This window comes from Fragaria vesca, linkage group LG6 (assembly GCF_000184155.1).
Source record: "Fragaria vesca subsp. vesca linkage group LG6, FraVesHawaii_1.0, whole genome shotgun sequence".
Taxonomy (NCBI): Eukaryota; Viridiplantae; Streptophyta; class Magnoliopsida; order Rosales; family Rosaceae; genus Fragaria; species Fragaria vesca.
In genome coordinates this window covers 25,286,925-25,307,606 of record NC_020496.1, presented here as the reverse complement: position 1 = coordinate 25,307,606, position 20,682 = coordinate 25,286,925, and the positions used below count along the sequence as shown (strand labels likewise).

Sequence of the window (20,682 nt, the reverse complement as noted above, 5' to 3'; positions counted from 1 at the left end):
AAATGGAAATCCGCACCAAAGTTGTGCGGACGGCAGCAGCTGAGAAAAATACGTATATATATATATATATTATTATCAGGTCTAAATATTTTTATTTATTCAAAAGGTACATATTTTCTTAATTGACCCATGTTTAGATCATATTTTCTCATCTTAATCGTTCACATTGTAGGTATAAATGAATAAATCATCTCTACAAACTTTTAGTCAAATTGATAATCGTTAAGACATTCAAAAATAATGATTTAGAACTAAAAATGCGAACTGTTCAGGTTGAACAGTTTCAATTTGTTCATTGATTTATTTCATTTTCGATACCTTAACGATATTCAAATTAGCTGAAAATTTGTAGAGATGATCTACTCATATATACCTACAATGTGAACGGTTAAGATGAGAAAATATAATAGAAAAGTTAGTCAAATTAAGAAAATTAGTACTTTTTGAATAAATAAGGATGTTTGTATCTAAAAAGGCCTATATATATATATTTGTTGTGTTATTTTTCTTTCTTTTTTGAAGGTATAATATGTTGTGTTCCACTTCAAAATTTTGTCATATATATCATGATTATCATCTGTTGTGTTCATGTTAGTGTTTTCTTGGACAACTCCTTACTAGCTGACTCAATTTTCCTAGTGCGTACTTACCCAATACCCATATGTAATAGATCGATCTTTTATCTCTGTGAAATTGAGCTTGACATTTCTTCATAGTAACAATCAAACTTCAAACGAGCGTAGAGCTAGTTACCCCTAAGTCTTGAATTGATATTAGTTACGACCCTCATACTTTTATTCCTTAAACATACAAAAGCTTGAAATACTACATCGTTTTCGGGTGTACCTAAGTTCTTGAAAACGTTCATCTTTTTCACAGTGATCTCAATAAAAGCCTTGCGGCCCGGAGGCAATGATATATAGACTTTATTTGTATATATATACTTGACAGTAAGAGCATCACCTTTATTTCTATGATCCGATCAATTATTCATATCCAGCAGTTGCCTTGGTCACTTCTCTGTTCAAAAGGGACACAAGCCTTTGTTTGTGTTTGGGGATTCACTACATCAACACTCCCAGGACTGCCCAGGCCAACTTCTGGCCATATGGAGAAACCTATTTTGGGTACGCCACCGGGAGATACACTGGAATGTGATGAAGGGGAAGGAATTGTAGTCATTTTCCTTTCAAGGATGGAATGGAATTGATGTAGCATTTCCATTTGTGATGTTTGGAATAATCTAAGACTTGAGATTAGGAAAGGTTTGAAATAATTAATTTGTTAATGACTTTCCAATAATATCCAATCAAATTAAATATGAAAAATTAGAAAATAATGTGTAATTAAAGTACCATTAATTGATTAGATTTTAAAAGGAACAATTAATATAAGTAAATTTTCAATTCCGTCTAGTGTGGGAAATGAAATACCACCTCCTACATGGTATTGGACTCCGGTCGACTTTTTTATTTTAGTTTCCTTTCCATGCGGATGACATAACCAAACATGACAATTTAATGGAAATTAAAGTAATTCCCTTTCCGTATCATGATTTCCCACCAATCAAACGGGGCCTGATGGGCGTCAAATTCCAGACTTCATTGGTAACATATGCTGCAACTGAACTGTGTTGTTTTAATTTCCTTACCATCTTAGTATTATAAGTTAACCTCTGGTCAATGAAATTATTACTGCAACTCAGTATTCGAATTTGAGTAATGCTAGGTGAACAATCATTTAGGAAACCACGTAGAACTCATCTTATGTGATAGCTGATGTGGCATAACCACGTCATCAAAGCTTAATTTCTTATTCTTTTATATATATTTTTTCTTAATTACTATAACTACTTTTTTTCTTTTAGTTTCTCTCTTTTATCTTTTAAACTAGGCTTGTAATCTCAGCCTAGTTTTATCTTTTAAACTAGGCCTGTAATCTCAACCCAAGGCCGCTGGGCATGCCCAAACTTAGCCCAATTTTTTGGGTCATGGGTTGGCCTAGCCCAAGCCAACAGGCGGGCTTTGCTCGGCCCTTTTAAAACGGGCAGGGTATGGGTAGCACTTCTGAAGTCCTGGGTTGGCCCATGACCCTGCGCATATGGTATATTTTAGGTCCAACAGGGTAAGTATATGTTTTTACATGAATGAGCTAGTTAAAAAATATAAGATTAGTGTAATAAATGTATTACAGTTTCATTTACACTACAAAAATTTACTCTAAAAGTAATTTTTGTTATTTAAATGTAAAATGTTTACTGTCTTCTTCAATAAGTTGATAAATAACTTTGAATTTAATTTCTTTTATTGTTTGGGTCACGGGAGGGCTTTTCTGGTCCATACATTTTCTAATATTTTGATAGGGTCGGCTCTGCCTTGCCCATTTTATATGTAGGGCTGAAAAAGCCCAGGGCATCATATCTTAATTAGGGTTGGGTCGACCCAGCCCTACCCATTTTACAGGCCTATTTTAAACCCTATTTTTTTAGTTTCTTTCATAGCTTCTGCTTCAACGTCTAGATGTTTTCTTTTGCTCTTCTCGTCTCACATCGATCTCCTCTCAATCCTCTCACCTTCTCTCAATTAATCAGCTCTTCTTAATTAAGCGCATCGGTAACAAATGCTTTGCCCTATTCCAAACAAGGTAATAGCTAGTTTGGAATTACGGTTTAGGGTGAATTGGATTTGAATTAGGGTTCATCATGTTTATTGTGTTCTTCTTTAATTATGTAGTTAGAAATCAAACTTAAAGTCATCAAGATTGGAATTGGAGTCGTGGTATGACATTGGTGTTGGGGTACTCATTTAGATCAGTTTGGTAACCATGCCAAATGGACCTAGTATCACTTGAGGTTTCTATGGTAGGACTAATGGGAATAATACAGAAGTAGAGGTGCAAGAAGAACACTAGAACCATGCTAAACCAAAATTTAGGATCCAAGAAGAACACAAGAACCATGCTAAACTAAAATTCAAATCCACATCCCATGAACCCTAGTTCCAAACATGTTATTTGTATTTCATACACGAAAGAAAAAAAAATTAACCAAAGAGAAGGCTTGTGAGGTAACCAAAATCAAATAGAGGGAGTTGATCAATTGAAAACGAAGTGTGAGATTTGACAGAAGAGAATAGAAGATGTTACAGAAACTTTTTTAGAATGGAAGACCTCGCATATGCGAACATAAGAAAGTTGAAGACGTTTGCAGATTAGCTCACAAGATAAAAATAAAAATAAAAAAATAAAAAAAAGAGTTTACAAGATAAAAAGAGAAACTAAAAGAAAAAAAAGGAATTAAGAAAAATACAAATATAAAAGAATAAGAAATCAAGTTTTGATGACGTGGATATGCCATATCAGCTACCACGTAAAGTGGGCTCTAAGGTGGTTTCCCAAATAGTGGTTCACCTAGCATTACTTCTGTTGCAAATATAAAAAAATTTCTCTTATATATTGTGGTCTAAAGAAGAATTGCTTTATAACGCATGCCTAAAATGAATTTTTGGACTGATAACCATAATAACAGAGTTTTAATTATGTCTGGTTTGACCCATTGAAGAAAGAACATGTCTCTTTATTATAATAACTTGTTACGAGGGAACTTCCTTTGATTCTATTTATCAAGAAACCATTGTGGGTTTGTTTGTTTTTGCGGCTGCACCTGAATTGTACTCTAGAGGGGATCAAGCCACTCGTAGTTTGAGAGTTCCAATGAGTGAATGACTCATTGGAGGGCTTCGATTTTAAAATGAGTATGGCTATTGAGACCTCCAAATTTGCTCACTATACCTCTCATTCTCTCTACACCTCCCTTTTAGTTTTCAATATAAGTATTTACTCACTAGACCTCATTTCAAATTCCTAACATAACTTTAGTTATTTATTGACATATATTTCAATCAATTAATTACCTCTTATTCAATCAATAGACCTCTCATTCTTTTTTTCTTTTCTTTTTTCCTTTTTGTTTGTCAACATCAATTATCCCTACCTTCATTTTTTGATTATTTTTTTCATGCAAGAAAATGTTCTATCATGAACTACTCTATATATCTTTTTAATTGTTTTTGTCTTTTGTACATGTTATATTTTCTCCATTTTTTCTTTTGAATAATTTGATCTCTATTTTGTACCTCATAATAAATTATTTCAATAAATATATATTTTCTATAATCGATAGATATTAATTTTTTTTTCTTACAAAAATATTTATGCATCTTGCAAGTATATGCGTTCAACATGTATGATAATACAAAATTGTATGTCACATAATCGATATTGATTATTTTTTTAGCTCTTATAAACTATATATATGCTTTAATAAAAAGAAATTAGAAAACAAAAATATATAAGGAAAATAATAAAGAATAGAATCAATTATTATTGAATTGGAAAGTCTAAAGAGAATAAATACAATATTTCCTTTTGTATAATTATTGTCCTTAATAGTCATTATGTATGAGGATGTATATGTTATTTAATAATTTAAAATAGAGTGAGGTCTAGTGAGCAAATTTGGAGGTCCCAATAGCCGCACTCTTTTAAAATAGGAAATAGTGTTTAAGATGTGGTTGTATCCAGATTATTTGATTCCAAATTACCTACATACCCTTGCGAGATCAAACCACATGTAGTTCCGGCATTTGGGATTTAAATGGGTAGGTGACCCATTTATTTCGAATTTGTGCTTGGGATATTTGTGAGGGTTTAAAGCCCTTGAATTTGGTTTGGATATTTGATATTTGTGGTGTTTGGGTGAATTTGATCGGTGAAGCCAGAGATTTGGATTTTGTGAATTTGATTGGCGGAGTCGAGAATTTGATTAGAGATTTGTACAAAACCAACATTCGGATATTTTAATTCGGACACCCGTAACATCGAGACCGAGCAAAGCTTTTCTTTTCTCTCTCTTTTGGACACTTGATTTATCACGGGCGACAAAAAAAAGTTTGGGGGAGACCAAGATGCCATAGAGGCCCAATTGCTTTATTTCTTCTCATTCTTCGTTTTCCTCTTCTCTTCATTTCTTCCTTTCTTCCTTTCTTTTCTTGTTCTATTTCCCCAAGGCTTAAATTAGTACTGATGTTGAGACATTTCCTCTTCTTTGATGTGGGACTGATGCCTGCAGCATTGCTTCTGTCAAGCGGTATTCGTGACATGCTTGCTGGCGCGTCCCAACTTCAATTATCGAGCGGCTTGCTGCAACTTGTAGCTGTTGTTGTTGTCTTGTCTTTAGCGAATCTAGTTTGGGCAAGTCTGGCGGTTATGCCTAGCCTAAGCGCTGCTAAAGTATGCCATGTTTATTATAGATCTATAAAAAAATTGTTTGGATATCCAAAAGTTGATCAAGATCCAAACGTTAGAAAAAATGAAAAAGTCACAGTACATTTCTTCCCTTGAATTTGAATTTGTGCCATGCAATACCCGGTGTTAAAGAACGCAATGAGAGTACAAAAGAATTATACATTAAAGATCATGATGCAATCTGGATTGGGAACACAAGTTAGAATGTAGAGTAAGCTGTAATTTCCATTCATCAGTGTCTGTCTGCAATACGTTCTGTTGTCGGCTACTGATATACCAAGCTGACCCAAAAACCTGTTGTAAGATTTAGATCAGTGTAATTCAGGTTATGAAATTGAACCACAAATATCAACAAAGGTGGTGACCAATTGTTAAGAAAAGTTACCAAAAATAAGCACGATTGTGTTCATGGCAAGATGATGACCACTGTTTTAAACACCACCTAGTTCCAAAATCCATCCCCTTGCTGAAGTGGTAGAGGTCTTTAGGATGTTTTGAAGCATGGAACCGAATTGCACAATCCATACGACCGAAATGACAGTAATAAAGCAATTATGATACACATATCTTCAACTATGTCGCACCGATCTATTTAGGAAAAAAAAAAAAAAACAATCAAACAATCACTACTTTTTCTAAAGAAGAATCCCACAATTTCCGGTTACCATATATAGATAGATAGCACCTACTATCACTATGAACTCAATGAATGATAATTTTCATCTATTTGAGCTGTGTAATATTAACATAAACAAAGCTCTTCTTCTTCAATGAAGACATAAAACATACTCAATTCTCAATTCAAACTACTCAGAATGCAACGTTCCCTCAATTCCATTAATATAAACAATGCAGCATCTCACCTTGTATCCAGGTGGGGGAGGAATTAAACAGTTAAACTGCTTTTCAGGAGCGGGGCAGTGTCTCTCATAATGTTATGTCTAAGCAAAGAATTAATTCTGAATGTCTATCATCACAAACCTACATTGCAAACAGACACAAGAAAAAATGGAATTAGTTTAGTATACAAGATTACTTTCGCGTAGTCCAGCACTTCCCACTCGAACTGCCCAATAGTGAAACTGGAGGAAACGGGGCATAACAGTCAATTAAATAGGAACCTTTAAACATGTGGTCCTCTGGAAGGACAACCTATAGTCGGCCACACCAATGACACCGTCACATTGGAGTTGGAACAAATAGGTCCAATACGACGTCGTCTCCTTCCATTCGGGACAATCTGCAAACAAGAAAAAGGGAAAATTGTCTGCGCTGATCCTAACGCTTCCTTCCATGTGCGATCGACCTCCCTCGCTTATCCCCAATCCCCCGATCTCCTCAGGTTCATCCTATTTCTCGTTGCCCACTATTACTCTCCTCGATCTATCCATCTCTCTCTAATTCTTAATTTTTTCGAGTTCAATTTTGAGGTCAATTACTGGATTTGGATTCGTTAGGTTTCGCCGATTTGTTGTTGGGATTTTGGGCTAAAACCCTTGAAAGATTGAGAATTGGATGGTGAATTGCTGCTGGGCTTTGCCCAAATTGAGTAGTGGGATTTGAATGTCTAGTATGGGCACTTTTCTTTTTCTGTTTAGCTTTACACTTGTGTTAGATTACTACTGAGACCTCTTAGCTTAGATTTTTGCTATTGATTTATGAGTGAAAGTTATATCTTGATTGGGAATTATTGATTTTGATTATTGATAGCTTTGTTAAGAACTTAAAATATAATTGGTTGGATTTCTTTCGTAGCGGTTGTGTTATTGATGGTTTATGATGGTGTAATCATGTTGGTTGATAAATTATTTAGGAAAAATTGGGAAACTTTTGTTTGATGAATTTTGGAGTATGGAGGGTGAGGTAGACTGTCTAAAGAAAGACTTTAAAGTGGACTGAGATGCCTATTTCTTGAACTGATTTTGATATGGTTTTGTCCGGTACATGATTTATTGCATCCTCATGTAGTCAATAGTGGTCATAGTCTATGCGTCGAATTCAGTTCTAATATGTGAATCTTGTCCGTGTTTAGCAGAGAATTGGCAATAACATTTGGGAAAAAAGAAGTTAAGCACTGAATAGGGGCTTTATTTGCTACTTTTAAGATATTTTTGGGAGATGGCAGAGAAGTCATGCGTCAAGCGCTTACAGAAGGAATATAGAGCACTGTGTAAGGTGCGTTCTTTTTTCTACTGATTCTGTTGTATATTATCTGGTATAGACTGATAGTAGTCCTGTATCATTTCCATCCCTAGAGTACTTTGTTTAGCCATTATTTATGTCATGTTTCACTCAAATATCAGTAAAATATCTCTTGGTCTTGTTAACGATCAATTTTGTTATCTCATGGTAAATCTAATTTTGTTTTCTTTTTGCTTGTTTCTGAATCACACTGTCCTATGGACTTGCTATCCAATGCTTTAATAATTGTATTGTTGAAAGAAGTGCTTTGTATCAATTTTCTTTTTAGATTTGATTACTATGGGAATTATATGTGCATTAATTTAATAATGATGCATCCTTTGGGTAGCTTAGAAATTTTTTACTCTGTGTTCTGGATGGTGCTAATTGTGTTATTTGTGGATATGTAGGAACCGGTTTCTCATGTTGTGGCCCGTCCTTCCCCAAATGACATTCTCGAGTGGCGTAAGTTTACTGACAACTGGCTTCCTTTAAAATCGAATCGAAGTCTTTGCAATGTTAATTCTATGAAAATAGAGGGCTTAATCTTTATATAATCAAGACATAGATTTTTGGTGCTTGGCTTTTCTCACATTTGATGAGTAGAGAATGGGGAACTTACATGTGACCAGGATTTGATAATGCATTGAGCAATTTTGTCAGTTTGGGTGTTTGCTCAGTGAAAAACTGGACTTCAGGTAGCCAAGTATTCTTTTCTAAGAGATGGTTAAACACTCTGGTCCTTTCATGATTTAGCTTCGTTTTCTACAGCCAGTGTTTAATGTTGGCATTTAGGTGGTGTGGGGATGGTTACGCAGGACATGGGTTCTTTCTGTTTCCAGGAAATAAAAACATTTATCTTTGTCCCTGTATTGAATGGGCAAGAAAATTGAATTTCTTTCTTTTCTTTATTTTTTTGGTCAAGAAGAATTTCTTTCTTTGGCTCTATAAGAAAAAGGAAGGAAAAAAAAAAAAAAACAAATGAACCAGGTTCACAGATGAAAATTATTTATTCTCTGCAAGTTTAGTATCATGCTTTGGGATTTGGGGATTACTGTGTAAACATACTCATAGCTTTTCCCTGCAAATCTTGAAATGTAGATTTTTAAGTGAGAAGCTACTAAATCTGTGTTTTGCGTCATGGGAAATTACTCATTATCCTTCCTTGATATTAGTGAAGAATTTGTAGTGTGGAAACAGTATCCTTGCATGTCCTTTGGTTGGGAATTTTATCATTTTTCTTTGTATTGGATGTGCAGATTACGTCTTGGAGGGAAGCGAAGGAACACCTTTTGCAGGTTTGTTTGCAGTCTCCTTTTCCTCTATATGATGTGTGATATTGGGTAGCATCTGTTGTACCATTCCTATGATGATTGTTTTATATTCGTATGTTGGGAGAGGGGGGCTTGGACCTGGGACCTCAGGCGTTATAGATAGTTGATTATGTTTATCCTACATGGTATGAAGCTTACCTATTTGCTAGCTCACTCGATGCACTTAGTACTAGAGCTAGATGGGTTTAGCTTTTCATCTGCCAAATTGTTAACTCCGTGTATAAACCTTTTACATCAAAACCGAACCCACTTATGGAATTTGTTCCACTGATCTCAGGTGGATATTACTATGGGAAGATCAAGTTTCCTCCAGAGTATCCCTATAAACCACCAGGAATCAGGTATCGACTTTTTATTAAATTCTTCTGCAAATTAGGTTCTGTTTGTGTATATGAAGCACCTAGTTTTGATTTAGTACACAAAATTTCTTCTGTGTGCATGTATACTGTTGATTACACTTATGACTTTGTTCCTGTTTGTAGCATGACTACTCCCAATGGACGATTTATGACTCAGAAGAAAATTTGTTTGTCTATGAGTGATTGTAAGTTCTATAGAGGTGGTTTTAAGGATTTTTTTATTTTATTTTATTTTATTTTTTATTTTTGATTATAAATGCTCTTTATAACTGTCTTCTTTCAACTTATGCTGCTATGTAGTTCATCCTGAAAGTTGGAATCCGATGTGGTCCGTGTCAAGGTTAGGCCTGTCTGGACTTCAGAGGAACTTCTTTTATGTGCCTTTTCTTAATTTGCAAACTGAATAATTTGATAAATCACTAGACTACACTAACATATGTTCTTTATAAATGCAGCATACTTACAGGGCTTCTTTCATTTATGGTGAGTTTATTGTTGCTCTTTGAATTTTTTTTTTCCATGCCGCTTTCTGTCTGTCGGCTTTTACATGTCATTAACTTTTATTTGGAAGATTACATGTCAGTAATTGATAGTTTGTATATAGAGGAACCTGTGATTTATGTCCCCTCTAAGTTTCAGTAGTTGAAGGAATGTACTTTTATTTTTCATTTTAAATGTTATCATATATATTTTTGTTGATTATACCTATATAGACTTTATAGTTCCAATGGTTTGGAATGCCATGCCCTTGATTTTTGAGGCTTGTATTTCAACTTGTGTTCACTTGTGCAGATGGACAACAGTCCTACAACTGGCAGTGTGAACACTACTGTAGCTGAGAAGCAACGGTTGGCAAAGACTTCTCTTGCTTTTAACGCCAAGAAGTAAGTGCATTCGACCAGATACAGTTTGTTCTAGGTTTTTGTTCGATAGTTTAGGCCACACTAAGGGCAAATAGAAAATACTTGAATATGCTAGCATATTGTTATATCTATCTCACAAATGCTAGATTTCTTGTAGACCTGCTAAAAGCCGCTTGACTCTTGTCAGTTTTAAAGACTAAATATCGATTCAGATTGGTCGTTCCACTAATGTGTGCCAATTTTCTGTCAAACCAGTGTCACATTTCGCAAGATGTTTCCGGAGTATGTGGAGAAATATAACCAGCAGCAACAGCAGCTTTCTGAGCAGCTGAATCAAGAGCAGGTTGCACCTGAATCGTCTCAAGAAAATTCCAAGCCCTTGTTGGAAAAGGTTGACGGTTCTACGGCAGGAGGTATGAAAACAGTAGGTGCCCTAAAGGACACGAGGAGGATTAAAAAGCAGTCGTTCCCTACCTGGATGATGTTACTGCTCATTTCTATCTTTGGTGTTGTAATGGCTCTGCCTCTACTTCAACTTTAAACAGCCCAAATAGAAAATTTATTGGGGTTGATAGACATAAAAGCTTTTGCAAGTTGAGATTGGACTCGTTCTGAATTTTCCTTAGGTTTATGTTGTATCTATTATAATTTTGTATAGGAGGTTAATACCTAATGTCAGTTGAACCTCTTGGCTAATGTCTTTTCCCTTCTACGTCGATGTTTTGTCGCACTTTGTCAATCTTGAAATGTTGGAAATGGTGTTATTTTTAACCAGTCTATCGGTCTTCATATTACAGATCAGTGACCTTTATATGCCTGTTCCATTAATGTTTATGGTCAAGACTTGAGAGTTAAATCGTATTGTTTAGTTGGCCTTTATCGGATCAAGAAAGGCTTAGGGTCTCACGGTGGCTTCTATTATTGGTTTGTACCGCTCTGCTCTAGTATTCAAATAAGGTGGAATGAAATCACTTAAATAGGAATAGAAGAACTGTTCTTAAGCATTTCAGCTCCCTATTTGGCTCCACAAATGGAGGAAGTGAGCCCTTATCCCTTCCAAGTCCTCATCTACATTGATTCAGTTTTACCAAGTCCTCATCTACATTGACCCATCAAAGGAAGGGAAAGGTAGAGTTTTAAAATCCAATGTGCAGCTAGCTCCAGTAAGGGAAAGAATGAAAGCAGGAAAGGAAATACTCAAGTCTAACAGACTATCATGGAGAGATGAGTTCATGACTTGATTACAAAGGTGTCTTCTTTCATATCTTGGATGCTCAGATCACTTCAAGGTCCTTGAAATAGTCATGCCCAACGGCCCTTCCAGCTGTAGTCCTTTTTTTCGGATCAAAGCACAACAATCCCTATAACAAATAGGAGATGAAATTAAATGGTTATTGTAATAGAACAAGGAAAATGTGTACAAATTGCTTTCCAAAAATTGTGTACAAATATACTTACCATTAACAAGCTCAGATCCTGACTGGCCAAACAATGGTAACAGGCGAGCATAGAGATTAAGGGTAGGCCTAATAGTCTTCTGGGTATCCCACTGATCCTTCACATCAGAAGGATAGGGGTTCTCAGATGGAGTGCCCAAGCGTCTGTAGACAGGTAAATTGAACTTTAGACCTCAATATACGTTTATGGATTAATAACTACAACAACACACTCAAAATATTAAATGAATGGAATTACCTATATATGTTTTGGAGATGGGTACGGGGGTGAGAAGTAGGATCAGCAGGGAACAAAACCTCACCAGTTGCCATTTCAACTGTATACAAAAGAAAAACAGAAGCAAAAAAAGAATTCAACAATTATATTTTGGAAAACACACCAAATATAACAGTTTTTGACCATATATTCTGAGAACAAAAGGTAGAAGTCCAATGAAAACAGTCTTGCACATAAAGTGTGACAGAATGAAGACTCAACTTGACTAAGCTAGCATGCATATGCTTCAGGACATATAAAAGTGGTGTTGTGCCAATAGGAATTACAAACTTCAATCTACCCCTAAAGTTACAAACCAGAATGAAGAGCTAGACTTGACTTTGCTTCAGGACATATAATATAAGAATTTTTGATACTATACTACTATACATGAAAATATAGATAGACTCAATAGACTCAATAAACATTAGCTCTCATGTGTTTGACTCCCCTGATAAATAAATGGACCATAAAAGTCGGAAGCAAATTTGCCGATCACTCTTATGCCCACCCACCTAAACTTATGTCATGTGTCCTCTCTTTTTTAACCATAGTTAACTATTATAATCACAATAATAAATTCTATAATTCTATTTTTTTTTTTAAATTTCAATCTAACTTTTGACTCAGCTTAATAAATAGAAAATCATGCAGACATTCAGCCATAGGTAAGTGATTTGGAAGAAGTCCACTAAAATTCAGCCATAGGTAAGTCAATTTGGATGTACTGATATCAGTTGTGGTTGTTCTACACTTCTACATACAATCACCCGTAATTAGGCTCATAGTTTGATAGTTTCCATCATTCGGCCATTTGAGTAAATTTTATATGTCAATATTGAATATTGGTAGGGTAGTTCACCTTTTTCTGCATTTCATGCATCAAACACCATACCTACAAATTTCTCCCTATTCACCCTTCTCAAGTCTCAAGCCAACCCCTTGATCATTATATCGTCTAAAACCACCGCAAAAAGGGCGAAACCTAGACCTAAGAATACAAGGATATATTCCGAGTCCTAAAGTGATCAAAAGCTTGATTTTTTATTTTTAAGATGAGTCTAAAAGAAGTTATTATTATTATTATTATTATTATTATTATTATTATTATTATTATTATTATTATGTAGTCAATAGTTTAACTGAAACTAAAAGAAAATATAATTATTATAGAATTTATTAAGATATATATATATATATATATAACTAACCATGGTTAGAGAATGGTAAGAGAGAGAACACATGACACAAATCTAGATAGGTGGATATAAGGGTGGACAAATAAAAGTGGTCGGGGCAAATTTTCTTCCACAAAGGTCTTAATTAACAACAAGACATAACAATTTATGTCATATCATCCCTATAAATGGACTCACAGTGAATTAATTAATGACCAATTCAATCATCTAACCTTTGTTTGAAAAGGTAACAATATCATTAAGAAAGAAACATCAGTATACAAAACGGAAAACACAGAAACCAAGAAGAAACAGAGCAACCAGAGAAGAAACAAACAGTCCCTAACCTTATCAGTAAACCAATTCAATCATCAAAAGCATCTTTGTACTCACTGGTATAACCTTCCATTTCCAAATGCACCATCAATTTTCACTATATTTATCATATCAACTGCACCCACCATGATATTAACACAATCAATTAATTTGCTCACAAAACACAACACAATCCCATGATCACACAACCAATCAATTGCACACATGCCACAGTTCAACACAATAAAACCCCCAAATCACAAGTTCACAATCAAGAACCATACCCATTATGCAGCCAAGCGCCCACATATCCACCTGTTTGGTATACTTTTCGGAACCGATTAGCTGCTCTGCGCCTGTTAGCTGAGGCAGCGCTCCAATGCCTCGGGAGGTGTCACCGCATCTTCAAACCCGACATAGGGATCAACAACCTTGGTGCCAGCAAAGTCAGACAGCTTGACAAGAAAGGGCTGCTCTGAAACCCTGATTTCTCCAGGTGGAGGTCCCGGAGAAAAATCCGGGCAAAGTGAGCTACGCGAAGCCCCATCACGAGCTGATGGAAGACGGTCTTGAGTGTGTTCTCAGGGAGACGCATGTGCAATATGGCTCTCCGGTACATGGTCAAATCTGTGTCCTAGTGCTCATAGGCCACGACAATGGCGGTCGCCGTCTTCGGGTCGCAGTACTTCAACCGGGGACCCATGTTGTCCTCCTCGTGCTCGATGAGGCACACGATGTAGCGACAGTCGGCAAGACTCCTTAGGACCTCAACCTCCTTCATGCTTTCCAATGGAGGAACTACAATTTTGAAATGGGGTGGGTTGAATTTTTTTATCAGAGTTATCTAATTTCTTTATTTAAGTTCTACGTACGATATCTTAGTTTAAAAACATATCAAACAATCAAGTAGTAAACTAATTAAACATAAATCAATATAATATCATTTGATAGAATCAAAAGTTAAGAAAACAAACACTGATCTAGCAACTGATTATACAAATCTTTCATCTTCAAACCTTAATCGGAAAAGAAATATACAATCAGTCAACGCATCCTAATAAAACAACAAGATACAATTGAAGAACGTACTATAGAATCAAATGGGTTAATTGATTGAGGAATTAAGCAATTGAGAACTAAAATAAAAAATAAAAAATATATATGACCCACTCATATACACAAATATCCAAATACTATCTTTTTTGGCTAATTTTATAAAAGAGTAAGTTTTTTAGGCATAATGAAAAAATAGTTCAAAAAAACCAAATAATTCATCTATGTTTAAAAAACTAAGTTTAATACTATGGGCTAAGTATGAAAATTTGGGGTGGGCTAGTTTTTAAACTTTAACTTATTAAACTATAATTTTGCTACAAATTAATGTTTTCATTATATTTGAGGTGGGTTGTAGCCCACCGTAACCCGTGTGTGGGTACGCCATTGCTGCCTTCAACGAATCCCTCGTCGTTGTACGAGGTGACAATGATAAGGCGGTCGGTGCTAATCTCGAGCGTTGCTCCCCGACCTCCTGAGCGCCTTGTTGAAGTTGGATCGGCTGTTCATGGTTGGTGGCATGGTGAACAAGATTGATTGGAGAGAGATGGTTCTGGAGCCTTGAAATCTTGGAAATGGGTTTTTTGGAGAATTGCGTATCCAGGCCAATGTATTTATAATACTGAAAAATATTTATTAGGAATTGAGTCTTGTTAACCCGGTTCATTTCATGCATTTTAGCAAATGGTGTTGTTGAGATCCATTCACAAATGTGATTAGGCAACATGCTCGGCTAATTTGTGACAAACTATGTTGCAAGGACACGAACATTGACACGGCGTGACATGTCAACACGGTAAATCAAAAAAATCTAAGATCTGACACGGCATGGACACAGGAAATAATTAATACATTTATGTATTTTAATATATAAAAAAATATTTAAAACATGAGTTCAAGACCATATGCGGTTATTAGCAAAGAGGTGCTGCAATTGAATGGAGATTAGGAAACTCGGTGACTAATTTGAAGTGAAAAATGGAGATAAAGGAAAAGGGGAAGAGTGGAAAAGTGAGAATAAGTTGTAATTTACAAACTAGATCAGACTATTAGAGTTTAAACATTGGTTGGGAGGGATAATGGGATATATCAGCTATGTTTATTATTCTATTTTGTTTTGTTTTTTTTGCTACTTAGAGGCTGTGATTTTTGCTACTTAGAGGTTGTGATAGTTTTTCTTTTAGGTTTATGTTTTTTTTTTAATTAAAATTGTTGATGTGGCGTGTCGGATGATGACATGGCGTGTCGGTCAAAATGTCGAAGCGTGTCGGAAAATGTTGAGGGCCATGGTGGACAAGTCAACATTTTCTGACATGCCATGTGGCACGTGTCGGACACTCCGACACTCCGCCCTCAGAATTGTCCGTGCAACATAGGTGACAAACTACGAGTTACGATCAGATTTGGGCCTAGCCCATCAAGCGTAGCCTTTGGGCTTTACGACATTCTATTTTCCTATCTGGCCCAAATTCTCCTTGTTTCTCTCGAATTAGTCATATTTCTACTTAAGCTCGCACCCTAATTTGTTCATAACACTTTTAAAACCACCCTATGTAGATAAAGATTCCTCAGGAACACCTACCATATGAACCAAAGGCCTAATAGCTCAAAGCTTAAAACCAAGCCCTACACCCCATAAGGGCACATCAAACTCAAGCCCTAACATCCAAAACTTGGGCTAAAAGCTCAGGCCCAAAAAAGTTCGGCCCAGAAGCAACCCATCACTCACTTTGATGTTGTCAAAGCCTCCACGATCCATGGCCAAGACGCAATCTTTTCAAGTGGCGTCACCAAACTCCACGGCCTGATGAACCATCGCACCTATGGAGCAGTGTGAGATGCTCCTCACACTACCGCCAAAGATGGAACACAACGTACCCCTAAAAACACATCCCTCAGCTTTATTGCCTTTAAGTGAGGCTTGGTAAAGTGCCACAAGATAATCAGGTATGCGACAAGTGCATCAAAAGTCGGTGTTGCAGCCACATCTAGTGCAAACACTTTCATTGTTCTTAGGTGCTTTGACCATATGGTTTTTACCTTTCTGATTCTTGGCATTGTTCCTTTTACCAAACTGTTGGTTGGAACCACTTCGACCTTGAACATTTGGTCGTTGGCGGTCATTTCCCTTACCACGAGCCCTAGTATTGTTATGTTTATTGCCATGTTTATCGCCACCACCACCACCAGGAGCAATAGCATTCACCTTAAGTATGGGGTGAGACCAAGTAGGACGAGAATGGTGGTTTTCCATTAGGAGCTCATTGTTTTCCTTTGCCACTAACATGCATGAAATGAGGTCAGAATACTTCTTGAATCCTCGCTCTAGATAATGTTGTTGCAAAACCAAGTTTGTGACACGAAAAATTGAAAAGTCAAAAAAGTCTTTTCAGGCTTACTGTCTTCACTGACATATCCACACAATTTTAGTTGGGAGGTAATACAATGAATAGCAGAATTGAAATCAGTGACAAAGCTAAAATTTTGAAGGCGTAAATGAGTCCATTCATATCCTGCTCTTGGTAGAACAATGGTTTTCTGGTGGGCAAATCGATCAGCCAATGCTTACCAAAGCTCGAGCGGGTCTTTCACTGTTAGATAATCGTCTTTCAAACTCTTGTCAAGATGCTGATGCAAGAGAATTCGCATGATCTTGCCCAAATGCCTTATTGCCCAAAACGATGGTATCTCCAAGGTTTATTTGTTAGCTGTGAGGTGAATTTCAGCATCAAGGACCCAACTCAACTTCTTGCCAGAAATGTCAAGAGCGTCAAAGTTAATTTCGTCAAATGAGTCATCTTCTACAAAGAAAGGAAAACACGAGAAAAACATTTATATGATGTCTATAGGGCCATAAGCTTAATACTACTAGGTCAATGGACTCGAGTCTTGACTTATTGGAACACGTAGTTCAAAAAGTCATATATAAATAAAAACACACAACAATTATATAACAAATGTATGATCATATGGAACAATTAAGTAATACGATAACATAAACAAATAAGATGAACTCATAGATAGTTAGCTTTGGTAATAGACAACTATGTTGCATTATAAGGCATGTCGATCATCATGGATTTTGTAGAAAATAAGAGCGAACGTGCTGATAACGTGTTATAAATTAAAAAATTGCGTCAGTGAGAGATTGAGAAGATAGAGAGATGAATAGGAGGAATTGTAGAGATGTGTATTATACATTCTCATTAGACCCATTTATATATAATGGTAGAGCTTATGCAGTCAAAAAAAGGGTAGAGTGAATATTCTAAAGACATAATATTTACAACAACAACAACATACATTTTGTTGTTGCTTTATAATTTGATAGTTCACAAAAAAATTAAAACTTGAACAACATTAAAAAATGAAGTCTTAAAACTTGCATTTCTTGTATTCAAAAAATGACATTGTAGTTCACACAGTCAAAAAGGTGACACATAGTTTACACATTGTGTAAAGCTACATAATTTACTCTCACACTCGAAGTAATAAAGTGCAATATAAATAAATTTATTTTATCAAGTATACAATTCAAGTTTCCAAGCTAGCAAACTGAAGATATGAATCGAAAGAGTAATGCTAGGTGAACCACCTAGAGCCCACCTTAGGTGGCAGTTGATGTGGCTTAGCCATATCATTAATCATTAAAGTATAATTTTTGTCTTAATTATGAAAATTTCTTTCAATAAAAAAAATAATAATGAAAATTTCTTCTAATGTTTTTACTTTCTTGAATTTATCTTTTAGATCCTATTTTTGTGGTTTTCTGATCTAATTTGTAGCTCTCACGTCCCCCTTCAATTGAATGAAATCTTTTCATTTTGATCGATTACGGTTTCTAGCAATCATATTTAACAAAAGCTTTACCCGCTCTAATCTTTTCAAATGCACTTCATTTGCAACATGTGTATTCCCTGTTTTCCAATTACACTTGCTTCAATCTTAGGCTTCTTCCTTTTCATTATTGAAGTTTTGGGAAGTGGAATTGACAACCAAATTTAATATGTTTCAATCGTAAGTATAATCTATGGAACATTGAAGCATAGTTTACAAATGGTGATTTCATACTCAGTACATGAAAGCATAAATCAAATCAACTCGTCCCAAAAATCCACACAATTTTAATTCGTGACTTCATAAAAGCACGTCTAAATGGTCTGATGAAGGGACTTGGCTTCTTTGCTTGGGAAGTTATTTGCTTGGATCTGCTTGGATTTTCTATTAGGCTGCCACATCAGCACCAATGAATCTAATGTCTAACAATAAAAGTTCCCAATGCACATTGGTGGACTTGAAGCACTATATTGTCTCCTTCCTCCCTTTCCTTCCGTTCTTTCTCCCCTTCTCACTGTGAAAGTGACGCACCCAGCAGCCATGACTCATGACATCATTCTTAAACATAAAAGACACTGATGCTGAACAAAAACGCTAAATTGCCAAATTGGTAAGGCAACCCATCAGAAAAAAAAGAAGTGAAGAAGTTGTGATCGGGTTACCAAATGAATAGATAGAGAAAGAGAAATCTAGGTTACTACCGGCGAGGCGGCGACAAATCAGATTCCGACGACGAAAAATCGAGTTTCAATATGTATTTGATGCGGATCCAGATAAGAACGAGTTGGCCGACGTTGGGTCTGGAATGGGGGAGCCACCCGTCATGGAGTTTCGGCTCATAAGCCAAATTGATGTGTGTGTGAGAGAGAGAGAGAGAGAGAGAGAGAGAGAGAGAGAGAGAGAGAGAGAGAGAGAGAGAGAGAGAGAGAGAGAGTAGAGAGAGTAGAGAGAGAGAGAGAGAGAGAGNGNGAGAGAGAGAGAGAGAGAGAGGATGAAGGTAGAAAGTAGAAGGTAGAGGATACGCTATAACTTTGTAAAGTTGAGTTTCCTACGATTTTTCATTTCAGCCATCAGATCTTGGCGAGATGACATGTCGGGCTCTAGTACAAATCCAAGCAGATCTGAGCAATATTTTTCCAAGCAGAGAAGCCAAGTCCCTAATGAAGACGTCAAGTTATCAGATGAAAGAAAAAAAGAAGAAGAGATAATATCAAGATAGAAAGCATATGAATGGAGTGTGAAGATTTTGAATTGCTACAGCAAATTCTGTATACATCAAATCCACTCCTAAACCCTAACTTTAAAGAAGTTATTTGTGATTTCGTTAGGTGACTAGAATCAGCAAAGGTTTTGTCAACAGCTCATAATAAAGGATGAAAGGAATGATGAGGGGAGACGCTGAAGAGTGAAGACGTCGCGTAAATTAATCGATCATAAAGAGAAAATAGGGTTCAAGTGTTTGCAGATCTGCAAACACTTGAACATATTTTCTCTTTAGGATCGATTAATTTGCGCGACGTCTTCACTCTTTAGTGTCTCCCTTCATCATTCCTTTCATCCTTTATTACGAAATGTTGACAAAACCTCTGCTGATTCTAGTCACCTAACGAAATCACAAATAACTTCTTTAAAGTTAGGGTTTAGGAGTGGATTTGATGTATATATAATTTGCTGTAGCAATTCAAAATCTTCACACTCCATTCATATGCTTTCTATCTTGATATTATCTCTCTTTTTTTTTTCTTTCATCTGATAGCTTGACGTCCTCATCAGACCATTCATATGTGCTTTTATGAAGTCACGAATTAAAATTGTGTGGAATTTTGGGAGGAGTTGATTTGATTTATGCTTTCATGTATTGAGTATGAAATCACCATTTATAAACTATGCTTCAATGTTCCATAGATTATACTTACGATTGAAACATATTAAATTTGGTTGTCAATTCCACTTCCCAAAACTAGCTTCAATAATGAAAAGGAAGAAGCCTAAGATTGAAGCAAGTGTAATTGGAAAACAGGGAATACACATGTTGAAAAGATTAGAACGGGTAAAGCTTTTGTTAAATATGATTGCCAGAAACCGTAATCGATCAAAATGAAAAGATTTCATTCAATTGAAGGGGGACGTGAGAGCTACAAATTAGATAAGAAAGCCACAAAAATAGGATCTAAAAGATAAATTCAAGAAAGTAAAAACATTAGAAGAAATTTTCATTATTATTTTTTATTGAAAGAAATTTTCATAATTAAGACAAAAATTATACTTTAATGATTAATGATGTGGCTAAGCCACGTCAACTGCCACCTAAGGTAGGCTCTAGGTGGTTCACCTAGCATTACTCTTTCGATTCATATCTTCAGTTTGCTAGCTTAGAAACTTGAATTGTATACTTGATAAAATAAATTTATTTATATTGCACTTTATTACTTCAAGTGTGAGAGCAAATTATGTAGCTTTACACAATGTGTAAATGTAATACTCTGACGGTTCATAAGGTAAGTTATATATATATATATATATATATATATATATATATATATAT

General features: G+C 35.7%; 1 protein-coding gene and 1 non-coding gene across 3 annotated transcripts in view; both read left to right on the top strand.

The window, feature by feature from the left end:
* LOC101298914 overlaps positions 1-20,682 on the top strand; it is a 22,925-nt gene that overhangs the window by 519 nt on the left and 1,724 nt on the right. The window lies entirely within an intron of this gene.
* Positions 6,475-10,835, top strand: LOC101295834 (probable ubiquitin-conjugating enzyme E2 33-like). 2 transcript variants are annotated; one of them, XM_004303714.1, is made up of 10 exons: positions 6,475-6,646; positions 7,340-7,479; positions 7,896-7,950; positions 8,745-8,783; positions 9,097-9,160; positions 9,302-9,363; positions 9,479-9,518; positions 9,634-9,661; positions 9,971-10,062; positions 10,297-10,835. In XM_004303714.1, the coding sequence occupies exons 2-10, from the start codon at positions 7,423-7,425 to the stop codon at positions 10,580-10,582; spliced, it is 723 nt and encodes a 240-aa protein (XP_004303762.1). In that variant the 5' UTR covers positions 6,475-6,646; positions 7,340-7,422; the 3' UTR covers positions 10,583-10,835. The 2 variants fall into 2 exon arrangements, with proteins under 2 accessions (XP_004303762.1, XP_004303763.1); XM_004303715.1 differs by having other exon boundaries at positions 6,605-6,646; positions 7,410-7,479.